Source organism: Notolepis coatsorum (assembly GCF_963971535.1).
Source record: "Notolepis coatsorum genome assembly, chromosome: 6".
Lineage (NCBI taxonomy): Eukaryota > Metazoa > Chordata > Actinopteri > Aulopiformes > Paralepididae > Notolepis > Notolepis coatsorum.
The window spans coordinates 102,938,804-102,951,473 of NC_140170.1; the positions used below are offsets into that span (position 1 = coordinate 102,938,804).

At 42.5% G+C, this 12,670-nt stretch overlaps 1 protein-coding gene across 5 annotated transcripts in view; it reads right to left on the reverse strand.

Annotated features, from left to right (window-relative positions):
• The window catches only part of eif4g3a (eukaryotic translation initiation factor 4 gamma, 3a), a 124,798-nt gene that overhangs the window by 24,106 nt on the left and 88,022 nt on the right, over nt 1–12,670 (reverse strand). For all 5 annotated transcript variants that reach the window (XM_084317433.1, XM_084317435.1, XM_084317437.1 and 2 more), the window contains 2 exons: nt 2,422–2,512; nt 2,198–2,315 (listed from right to left, as the gene is read on the reverse strand). In XM_084317433.1, coding sequence (XP_084173559.1) covers nt 2,198–2,315; nt 2,422–2,512 — 209 coding nt within the window. The remainder of the gene's footprint in view (nt 1–2,197; nt 2,316–2,421; nt 2,513–12,670) is intronic.

Below are 12,670 nucleotides of genomic sequence, written 5' to 3' on the forward strand. Positions count from 1 at the left end.
GTCATTATACTATCCACTGAACTGTCAATCTTTAGAAAATTGTACCAGCATCTTTAATATTGCAGGTTGGGAATCACAAAGTAAAGTGTTTTTGATACAAATGTGCTGCATGCATCACAGATTGTGTGTTTATGGAGGTTTATTGAATAATTGCCCGACAGGACGTCATGCATCGGTGTGAAATGCTGTGTTGTTGGTGTAGATAGAAGGCGATATGATTTAAATGTACAGTATGGTTAATAACACAAACGTTATCGCCCGTTTCATAGCTGTATTCAATCGATTGCCTATATCAAGTAGCGTATATGCATATATATGGGGCAGCGGACTGAGAGCAGGGGACACAACCAGGCTGGATAAGCTGGTCAGGAAGGCCAGTAGCGTGGTTGGGGTGGAGCTGGACTCCCTAGCGAGGGTGGCGGAGAGGAGGAGCCTTGCTAAGCTCCAGGCCATCAGGGAAAACCCCTCCCACCCACTATACACAGACTTGGCTGACAGGAGGAGCATGTTCAGTGCTAGGCTCACACTACCCAAATGCAGCACTGAACAGCACAGGAAGTCCTTCATTCCAACAGCCATCAGACTATACAATGCATCACTGTGCCTCACTGCATCACTGAGCACAGAGTGGCAGCTCCATAGTGGCAGGAGGCCGCGACTAGCGGCCTCCAGGCTCCACAACAGGGGGCAGCGACTGCTGCCAGACATTGACCTAGGACTAATAGGAACCCAAGGCGGACAATAACACTACCTTAGGCATACTGCACCTTATGTGGATACTGTGATACTGTGAATAATGTATATTTCAGTTAGTTAGATAGTAAATTATAACACTACCTGATGCATACGGCACCTTATGTGACACTGTGAATACTGTGAATATATATATTCAGTTAGTTAGATAGTAAATTTTATTGACCTATTTGTTTACACCGCTTGTGTTGTTTTTACTACCTGTACCCCCCCCCCCTTCCCCCATGCTGCTATGATGCCTCTCAGTATATTTTTACTGTATTTATTTACTGTATATTTTATTCCATTTTTATTCTATTTTACTCTACTCTTATCCTAGGCAACTTGATTTGATTTGTTTTATTATTCTAATTCGTGACCTGTTCTGTCTAAATGTTTAAATGTTGAGCGATTTGCAGTATCAAATTTCCCCCGGGATAATAAAAGTATTTCTATTCTATTCTATTCTAACATTGTTTTGAAACCTATTTTGAGAGCGTTAGAATGTGTTTGTTGTCCATTTGTGTCGAGATGTACTCCGTGAATGACACGATAACATCACACAGCTGTTTACACAATCTCTTGTTGTCTGTAACATGGCAACAAGGAGAGCTGCTATTGGTTGAGCGCAAGATACGTGACCGAACTCGCACCAATTGCGTCAGATAAAACTCTGTGGTGACCAAATATCCGTTCGCAAGGAAAGATCTAGTCCCGACTTTACTAAAATGATGGCGCAAAATGGGCTATTTTGTCAATGGAGAACTTTTTGTTCCTAAATCTACACCAATCGAACTTTGACCCAGAGTGAAAATTGTGTAATTCGCCGAGGTGGGAACGGGATGAAACGATACAGCCTTCACCATACGGCCTAATAGTTGGCTGCCAGCAAATACCAAACAGCCAAATATCAAGAATTAATCATTTGGGAAACCTAGCAAGGTTAGCAATGCCACCAGTCTTTTCTTAATGGCAGTCAGATATGACTTATTCTTCATATTTCATGGTCGGTCTTGAGCAGTAACAGTCAAACATGCATGCGTTGACATTCCTCAGATACCGTCAACAAGAACTTCCTTTTTTACCATTATCATTTACCAATGATCTACAAGTACAATATTTCTCCTGGGCGTCTATTGGTTCAAGAAAAGATTGTACCTGACCTTTTCCTCTGCAGAATTCCCCACCCCTCCATGCGTATGTTTGGGAATGCACATGCAAATGTTTCCCATACATAGATTTTGTTGCGATGGATTTCCCAAAACAGATTAAAACGCATAATGAATGTGTTGCATGTGTGCACATAACCCTTCCTACTACTTGTGTATCTTTGCCTGTCCTAGCCTGCAATCACCACAGAGAACTCCAGAAGCGGCGGGAAAACACGGTCAATTCAAATCCTGTAATAATACTACTACTAATAATAATATTAAGAATACAGGAGTTCAAAATATGTGCTCCTTACCTTCCCAGGGTTCTCCTGGAGTCATACTCCGTGTTGTGTGCAGTTGGGGTGGAGGGCTGGGCTGAAGACTGCAGCGCAGAGTAACGGTTCAGACTGCTGCCACCAGTCCGTGAGAGTTCTGACAGAATGGGAGATGTAATGCATAGCAATGAATAACAAGAGTGACCAGTTCTGGATTATTGCTCATTATGCATCAGGTAAAATCGTACGTGTGTTTGCTTTACCTGAGTCACTGGCCTTGGCTCCGCCGCTGCTGCCCTTCATCCAGTTAACTTGCGCCCGCGGGCCGAGCTGGATCTTCTCGTCCATTTGGGGCTGTTGGGGGGGGAGAATTAAAGGACGCTTTAAATCAAATCAAATGTATTTGTAAGGCCCGACAACACACGTTAATGTCCCCATGGGCTGGACACGTCTTCTTTAAACAAGTCAAGAAGAAACATCACAATAAGTCAAGAACAAAACAAAAACACCATAAAGTCCAAAAAAATGTAAAATAAATGCAACACTCCCAGACATACCCCATGCGAAGGTAAGGAAAAACTCACTAAAACCTAGCAATAGGAAAAAATGCACCACAGGCAAATAGGCAATGTGGAGGAGAGAAACCTTAGAAGGGCCATTCAAGGGGGGATCTCCCTTCTTAGATGTCGGTGATAGTAGTGTTGCAGTAAAACAGGCAAACAGTTGGCTTTACTTAACACTTTCAGCGTCAGAGGTCGCTGTGAGCCGTGTGGCATGAATGCCAGCGCTTTAATGAATGGGGATACATGCCGGTGTTTGCAGGGCTAAAAACTATATTAAATATCATAGCTATGGATATAAAACTATTGCCCATTTGACATTGAGTATCTATCGTTCAATTTGTGAAAAAGAAATAATTTTTTCATCCATACATTCCCGTTTTATACCGTGGTGAATATGAGTATAGTTTTAGAGTAATTCTGTGTAATCCCAGGAAACGCCTCTATCCAGCGTTTAGTGCATTTCACTAGAAACCGTAGCATTCCTCGCCTGGATCAACAATCAATCTGAAATCAACGCTATATTATCGGTTTCTATGCTTCGATCGTCACCAACGGCATACGTTGTGGAGTAACGTTACAGTAACACTTTCGGATCACAATGAAGGCATGCTCAGATCAACGCAAGATTGATACCATATAGCCATTACCTTGACTAGGATGTACTGCAAAAAGAATATTCCAATTATCTGATCACCATTCCAAGTATTGATGTCGATCGTGTTGCCAACATAATCCACCAAAGAACATGAACCGGCGGTGCTTGATTATCCTCAATCCATGTGTTATAAACGTTACTCCTGCCCGACTAGGAAAACCCGGACCAGACTTTTTAGATCGACGGACAGACCAAGCTAGAGAGTGTCCAAGGATGTGCAATACCGGCCGCAAGGCGTTAGGCGATGGTATTGGATGTTTGCGAACTCAGACCCATTCAGGACAGCCTGCACAGGCTCCCTCGATGGATTATGAATGGAAATAGCGAATAAAAGAAATAACGACCCAGAAATTAGAATCTTCGTTTCTGGCACTGAACCGTTGGGCCACAGAAATGAGAATTCTCGTGAACGGCACTGGATAACAGGCTCGGCTGTGACAGGCTGCGATACAAATATAACCAGTGTAAAAGCTCTGGTGCCAACCCAAACCACATAATTCAGTTATTAACACATTCCCTGCCAACAATGAGTATACTTGTTATTGGGAGCCAACGCTTGAACGGCAACAACAAGTATACTCGTTATTTGATCGTTTTTTCCCTTTTTTAATATTTTATTCAATGTCAGGAACCCGTATGTTGCCGTTAGAAGGCATACTGCGACCCGAGGGTGCAGTACTGGCCAGATCCACCCAGGTGGCAGTATCGAGAGTGCAGTAAACCCTGTTCCAGACCCTGTGTCACACTCAAATGTCTCCGGGGCGCACATTTCTAGTACAGGGAAACCTAGGGCTTCACTCGATCACATTTAATCGTTTTCGGGACCCCCGATCCATATGTTGTGGTGGGTTATGTCGTGGATCAAATGGACATCGGATGGACCAGATAGCGATCAAACAATTGGAATATTATTTTTGGAATACTCCCGATCACAGGTAAGGACTATCTGACGTAAATTCTGGCTTGATCGTGCAATGCTTTTATATCGAGCTGATCAACGTCTTTAGTGTTCAATACGAATGGCGTTACTGGCAATCAAATAATCAGAAACGACCCCCCCCCCCCCCCCCCCTTTCATGCATTCATGATGAAACATAATGCCTATTATATACAGTTGATTTGGGAATAGTAGCATGTCCAGGCAAGAAACGGCAACGGTTATAGTAGGATTCACGTTTTAGGCTATAACTTTCGGGAATTACCCCAGACCACTTTAAAACTATACTTATATTCACCACGGTATAACACGGGAACGTATGGATGAAAACATTTATTATTTTTCACATATTGAACGATAGTTGATGTCAAATGGGCCATAGTATTGTATCCATAGCTATAACATAGAATATAGTTATAGCTCTACAAACAAGGTGACTCACTCCTATCTTAGCGTGGCATTGCTACAACGGGACCCGTCTAATGGCTGGCTTCCTATGTGTTAAGCTTCAGTAGAGCGTGTCTAAACAATATCTAACACCACATATTATATGAGCTGTCCTTATTAGGGTTGCTGCGGTGATGTGGAATTTGCCATGACTAATAAACTCACGACAACAGACATTTTACAAAATAACACAAATCTTTTGTTAAATGTCTGTGTTGTTGTGAGTTTATTAGTCATGGCAAATTCCACATGACCGCAGCAATGCTATGTTGATACCTAAAAATAGCTGCTGTCCGTGCAGACGCATCCATTTTATAGTGTTGTCCATGCTTGATGATCAGCATTTAATTTTATTTTTATTTTTCTTTAATGTGGCACTCATATGCGAAAATTAACAAAATGGGTTTTATTTATATTATACATTTCTTTTTTTTATATAAAAAGGAAGCATACACTGGTGGGGAGGGCGGACAAGTAATGTACTCGGTGGAGCCTGAACACAGTATCACCAACTCCCGCGACAAGCCTAGTCCTTATAACGAAGTAATGTAATTTAGGGACTGTGGAACAACGCAGACAACAAGGCATAATCTCTCCTGCGGGGGGAGCAATTGCAAAACTCTGCAGTGCCTCTTCCCTCCAGCAGGTGGACTGTGCACCAACTGGGCAGTGGAATGTGCTGTAGATCAGACAAGGACAGGGAGGCCCGTCTACAAATCCCGGTTATGACGGAATCATCTAAGAGCACGGCTTTGGCTTTGTGCCAGAATCCCTCTGTGTAGCTGCTCTGTCCGGTGGCTCTTGACTGACAGAATATTCTAACTTGTATGGACTTGAGATTTCTCATGAGCATACAAACCTACATGATCTACATTACAATGAGGGCTTAAAGGAGAACAGAACGGAAATGTTTTAGTTCGATTAGATTTATATAATTTAGTAGGTACTACAAGTCTTGCCAGGCAGCTCAACAAGGACATTAATGCAGACTTAAAACTTAAAATACTGATTCAATAACAGGCTGGGTACCATTTTCTAGAAGAGGAAATGCTTGACAGGTATAACTTACTGTACACTGGAGAAGTAGATGCTAGATCTGACTAGTTTATATTCCATTTAATTTGATTCTACTTTAATTGTCTGTTAATGTTACACCAAACTACCAAGACAAATTCCTTGTATGTGCATGCAAGCTTACTTGGCAATAAAGACCTTTCTGATTCAGACGGCCTAGAAGATTTTTTTTTGACATTTTTAGGTAGTGGAAGTGGTTAAGGTTAGGTTTATAAAAAGCCCAAAACGGACAACCCCTAATAAAACAGTCATGAGTACAGTATGTTCTAAATCGGCCCGTAATATCAAACTGAGCCCATGACGGAACAAAGGCAGATTCACATAATTCACACAGCGAGCGAGTGGACATAAATTAACCTAGACTAACCATGTTGCGTACAGGTGGCCTTTTCCCATGATAGTTAAATGAAAATGTATAGATCACAACTTGCCACAGCTTTTTTTATTCAAATGATTGAAGGAGGAATTAGGAGCTTAACATGTAACAATAGTATTGATACTCGTCATCTTATATGTCACACCTGTTAACTGAGCTGCTCATAAATCCCCCTGGTGTTCCCCCTCTGTTCCAATCAGAACGTTTTGACCTATATAAGACAAGATATTCCTTTATTGATCCCCTTGGGGAAATTCTGATATCTTAGGGCACATTCAGATCTGATACGACAATGCAAGAAAAATAAACTTGAGGGGAGTAGTTGTGTTGGGCTCAGACAGTTGTTACCCCCCCCAAAAAAAACAGAGCAGCATTCCGCGACAAAGTTAAACTGGAGTCAACTGTTGCCGGATGCAACCCCTCCTGTGCTGCAGTGGCCAAGTGCGTAAACTGGTGGTCACAGCGGAATATGTGGGGGGAGGGGGGGTGTAAACAAAGCTCATAGCATGATGTCACACAAACTGCCCAACCACATGAACGCACCACCACGAGCTGCCAGATTGTGGGATCTGATGTGAATGTGCCCTTGGGTGGAAGCATTCTATCTGTCCACATTTCTATCAGACTTCTGTGTAATTTTTCTGGTGTTCTACTTTTATTATGATAATAGCTACTATAGAGAAGTAGACGGCGGTTGCCATGGTAGCAAATTTGATGAAAATTCAGCAGAGGACACCGTCTGACACGTGGATACTGCCAATTTAAAAGTGACAAAAATAGATGTAGGCGGTCAGATTAATCCCGTCTCTCCTTCATAGGCCGCTTTCCAACTCATCTCCGATCAGCTGCCACTAGAGCCAAGGAATAAGGCAATATAATTTGGGACAATCGGATAACTTGCATAATATAATAAATATCAGTTAAACGGAATAATAATAGTTCATCTCGGACATGTTTTTTTTTTTTTATCTACTTTTTCTCCCCATTTTTCTCCCGTCCCCAATTTCGTATTGTCCAATTCTACCCTCCCCTGTCTCGAACGTTGTTAGGCCATGCCTCCCACAAGCCGGCTGCAATGTGGACGAAGCCTTGCATCACGTGTCCCCTCCGGTACTCGAGGAGGCAGCCGTCGCATCTTTTCACCTGTACAGCGCAATCTCTCAGTGGCGAGGGTCTGCGTGGGAGGGACACGCCGCCCTCGTCGCTTCCCGATTCTACTGCGCAGGCGCACCAACCGACCTGTAGGAGTCGCTGTCCACAACGTCCGATCCCCACCCCCTAATACTGCCAATTGTATTAACACTTTGATCGCCAGGCTTAAATTCATAATTTACCATCATTCGCCAGCCCTATTTAATATGGAGAAGTTCCCCTTCTTTGCAGGGCTATAACTTTTTAAATTGTATTGCTAAATTGACATTACTATGGCCCATTCAAGTCAAGTCAAGAGTTTTATTTGTCACGGCATACGGATATACAATGAAATGCGGGTGGTCTTGCCCGCAACGATGTGCAATTGGTACAACATATAATAGAATCCAATACAAAAATGTGTGCAATAACAGGTAGCAGGTAACAATACATTTGTGCAATAACGGGTAACAGTTAACAGTTAACAGTAGTAGTAATAGTAGTGCAATACACTGTTACTGTTGCTAATACTAATTTAAAGTGGCCTTTCCTTTTGGCAATAAGTGGGGTGCGTGCGGCCTGAGTGTGTGCCCGCTCATGCTAAAGTGTTACAGTGGTACTCAATGTTCATTGTTCAGGACTCTGATGGCCTGGGGGAAGAAGCTGAGCCTAAGCCTCTCTGTCCTAGTAGCTGGGGTTCGCAGGCGTCTGCCTGACCTCAGCAGCTGGAACAGGCTGTTCTTTTTTTAAACTTTATTTTTTAGCGTTTATCGCTTTCCTGGTCAAGCATGACCGACAGTTGCAGGGTGAAATGGGAGAGCGAGCAGGGGGAGACATTCGGCAAATGACGGCGGGTCCGGGAATCGAACTCGGAGTCAACCAGATCCGTGACGCAGCACGGAGTCCCGCGCGAGCGCGGTAACATGGTGTGCTACTGGAGCACCCTGGAACAGGCTGTTATTGGGGTGGTGAGGGTCTTTCATTATCCTGCAGGCTCTGGATTTGCACCTCTTGTTGTATAGAACCTGCAGGGGAGGTAGTGCAATACCCGTGGTACGCTCGGCTGAGCGCACCACTCTCTGTAGGGCCTTCTTGTCTTGTGCCGTGCTGTTTCCATACCAGGCAGTGATGTTTCCAGTCAAGATGCTCTCTACAGCTCCTGAGTAGAAGGACTGGAGTATCTTCCCCGATACTCTGAACTTCCTTAACTGTCTCAGGTGGTAGAGGCGCTGTTTCGCCTTCTTTACTACTGTGTCTATGTGTGTTGACCATGTCAGATCCTCTGAGATGTGGACCCCCAGGTACAACGTCCTATATCTATTGTTCAGGGTGTAGCAACGTTATACTTTTTCATTCACATATTCATACTAAAATACGGTCAAAAGTATAAGTATGTTTTTATCGTTTTCTGCAGCTTTCTCCAGAACGTGATTTATAGCCCCAAATGCATTATATTGATGATCAAATACAGTTTGATAGCAATCTGCGCGAGATAAAAAATTTCAAATGGACGTGCTTCTAGAAGTTACTACTTATGACCTGATGTTGACCGGATGGGGGGGGGGGGTCGTTTATAATTCCGTGGCCAACGTTATATGATTCATCTAGTGTGGGTGATATGATCATTAGAGCAGTTAGTATCGAACACGTTAAAAAATAACGTTGAATCTTACCGTAGCTTCCTCATAGCGTTGGGCGATGAGCGTGGAACAGACATTTTCCTATTATGGGATGTAGAAATATGCAATCCATTTCCAGGTTGTATAATAGTATATACGTCCAATTCATGTTGTTTATCGAGTTATTTGCAACCGATCGATGTCCAGTGTATCAAGATGGAGTCCCGCTAACGATAGCGAGTGCCCGGACGAAATATGGGAGAGCACCACTTCCGGCGCATCACTTCCTGTTTGGGCGATCCGCTGATCCGCCACCAGATGGCGCTCTTGAACCGTTGGAGAGTTGAGAGGGGCTCAACAGTAGATCTCAGGTCTCCGGGGGAGAAATATGATTTCGATCACAGATTTTTGAAATATTGATATCAAAGACGTGGTCCAGCGTCTTTGGCAGAATAAGCATGGCGGGGAAAGACGTGGTCCAGCGTTTTTGGCGATTAAAGTGTTAATATGAACGACCAGCCAAGCTGGTAGCAACGCCGAGAGCTGGGCTCGAACCCACCACCTAGCCGCCCCATCTCGGACATGTTTTGATATGAGTTAGCAGAACACAGAGATTAAAGCTAAAAGAATTCTCCTGACTGAACTTTTTTTCAGGCCAAGTCATATTCTTATTTTAACCTCCACTGTTTTTTTTTTTTTTTTTTTAAATAGCGTTAGCGTTTTAAGGGAGCCTACTTGTAGAGCCTACTGTCCTGACTGTGACTATAGACCCTACTGTTGTGGTTGTTGTGCCAGGCAGGGAGGCTGTGTGCTGGAGAGCGTGAATGCAAGTCTTATGGCTAGTTTCTGATTGATGGCGAGCTAGCACCCTTTTCCCATTACTTTGAACCATGAACTAAACGGCTTGTTATCATACAAACAAGGGACTAAACCCGTTTCGCAATTATGCCACAACAACAATGGACAGTCTCCTCCTAGGGCTGGGCGATATGGCCTCTAAATGATATCACGATATTTTTTGGCTATGTTACGATACACGATGTACATCACAATATTTTGACATTTCCTCTAAAGCCCTTAAAAATGCTTGATTTAGCCCTTTTTAAAGATTTATTTGTTGGCGTTTAATCGCTTTATTTCTACTGGGCAGTCCAGTAGAGAGAGACAGAGGAGGAATGGGAGACAGAGTGGGGGGAAGACATTCGGCAAATAACGACGGGTTCGGGAGTCGAACCCATGGAACTATGTGGTTCGCCACTGGGGGGCGCCCCCGATTTAACCCTTTGAAGCATACAGTCACGCCAACATGACGATTAAAATAGTCCCTGCATTTGCATGTTCTTGGTATTGTATCTGATTCTAGGGCCATCTATGGATCTCAGGGAATGTATTTGTATGTGTTTATTTTAATTTATATATATATATATATATATATATATATATACTGAATGAGTAACACATTGACCATAACTAAATGATAATGATGGACATCTTTGGCATCTTTTTATTATTGTCTATTTAAAACTGAATCAAACCATAAACAAGGTGGCCTGTTGGGATGTTAGATCCTAATGTGAAAAACAGATTTTATATGTCTCATATGTGCTCATTTTATGCCTGTCTTTTTTCTGTTGTGAAGCACTTTGAGCTGCAGTTTCTGTATGAAAGGTGCTCTACAAATAAAGTTTATTATAAAGTTTATTATTATACCTGAAAAATCTAAGCAAATTAATCAATGGAAGATGATTCAACAGAAGGTTTTGTAGATACAGTACTATGAGGGCAGACGTTCCACTCTACTGGTTACAATTACTTACTCGTGAGTAGTACGTTCGTTGATAAAGAAAAATTATGTCCACAGCCACTCCAGTGTAAAACAAAGATATCCAGATGGATGGTCCAAAGATGCACACTGACCTGGCTGAGAGAATAGCTGAATATACTGTATAGAAATGTTCTAGAAGGTTCGGTCATGACATCACCACATATGTTCTAGAATGTTCAATGTTCTAGAATGTTCGGCTATGACATCACCACAAATGTTCTAGAATGTTTGATGGTCTAGAATGTTCGGCTATGACATCATCACAAATGTTCTAGAGTGTTCGACCATGACATCATACTGTGGCATCACAAATGTTCTAGAATGTTCTATTATGACAATTATATAATACAATAACCTAAATATAGCTTTGGCTCCAACAAGTACTGAATTCTGCCATCCGGACACATGCAATTTGAAATATGATTATAGAATATAGAATATCAGGCATAAAATGGTTATGCGATTAAAATGTGATTAATTAGATAAATTAATTACAAATCCTGTAATTAATTAGATACATTTTTTTAATCACCTGACAGCACTAATATATATATTTACTTTTTAATTGCATGAAACATTATGAAGTATTCTCTTATGCCGCTTTTCCACGGTCTGCACGGTACCTACTCGGCTCGGTAGTACCCCCCCATAGATATATATAAAGACGGTACCCCCCCCCGTCAGTGTAGCTGGGGCGCCGTGACGTCATCTTCAACGCGACAGAGGATTTCGATGCTAGCTATCAAGCTACTGTATTAATCCAGTGCCTTATTAGCTCAATTACGCTAGCTGTAATGCTAACCGTTAGAACGCGAGGCTACTATCAGTTCATCCACATCGGCGCCTCCATATTCCATTGACGTTTCTGAATAAAACATGTAGGGCTAACATTTAAACTCGCGAAGCTCTCTCCACTTCTCACACTCTCGTATCCCCGGCTGTCTCCTCAAAACAAACCTGTGGCGCCGCCTCTCCGTCTCTGGGTGTGTGTGTGTGTGCGCGCATGGGCGTGCGTGTAAGTTGGGGCGAGTGTGTGCATTTTTTGAGAGGGAGAGACGGAGAGAGTAAAGGCAAGCGCTGCGCCAAAGTAAGTCATCTCAACCGCGGCGGCTTATAAACTGATGTGAGGGATTGTGAGAAACATCACGATGTCCGCGATACGTTTAAAAAGTGTATCGTTTATGAACTGTACCCGATATTTATTTAATATCGTCATATCGCCCACCCCTATCTCCTCCCCACCGTTTGTATATATTTTTTACCACCCACCCACCCCCTCCTAATGTACAGTCTCCTCCTCATCATATGTATATATTTACTGTTAGGATCTCTGGGTAACAGTACTGTATATTTGCATATCGTATATGTGACAAATGTAACAGTACTATATACCTGTAAGTCATGTATGTCCCTATGTCATAAATGTCATGATGCCATAAATGTCACTATGAATTGAAAATGGGGGACCCTGATGATGTAAACAAGACAAACATCTTTCTCTGGTCTGCATCCCCTTAACAATTGTGTGTATTGCTACTGGATTTACCAGATCCAGAGTGAATAAATGAATGAAAACCTCTTCTTGGGACCAAGTAAGGTTTCGTCGATAATCCAATGTACAGTTACCCCCCTGGCTCCCCCCACCCCGCCTACCCAACCACCTCCAATGTACAGTTTCTTCGTCAAATGTATATACTCTCTTTTTTAGACTATTTTTGTATCACAAACAATACTGTATTTGTAAATCTGGTATGTCATAAATGTATAGATGTAGCAGTACTGTCTATCTGTATGTCATATATGTCCTGATGAATTGAAAATGGGGGACCCTGATGTAAAAAAGATGAAAGTATTTCTCTGGTCTGCATCCCCTTAACAATTGTGT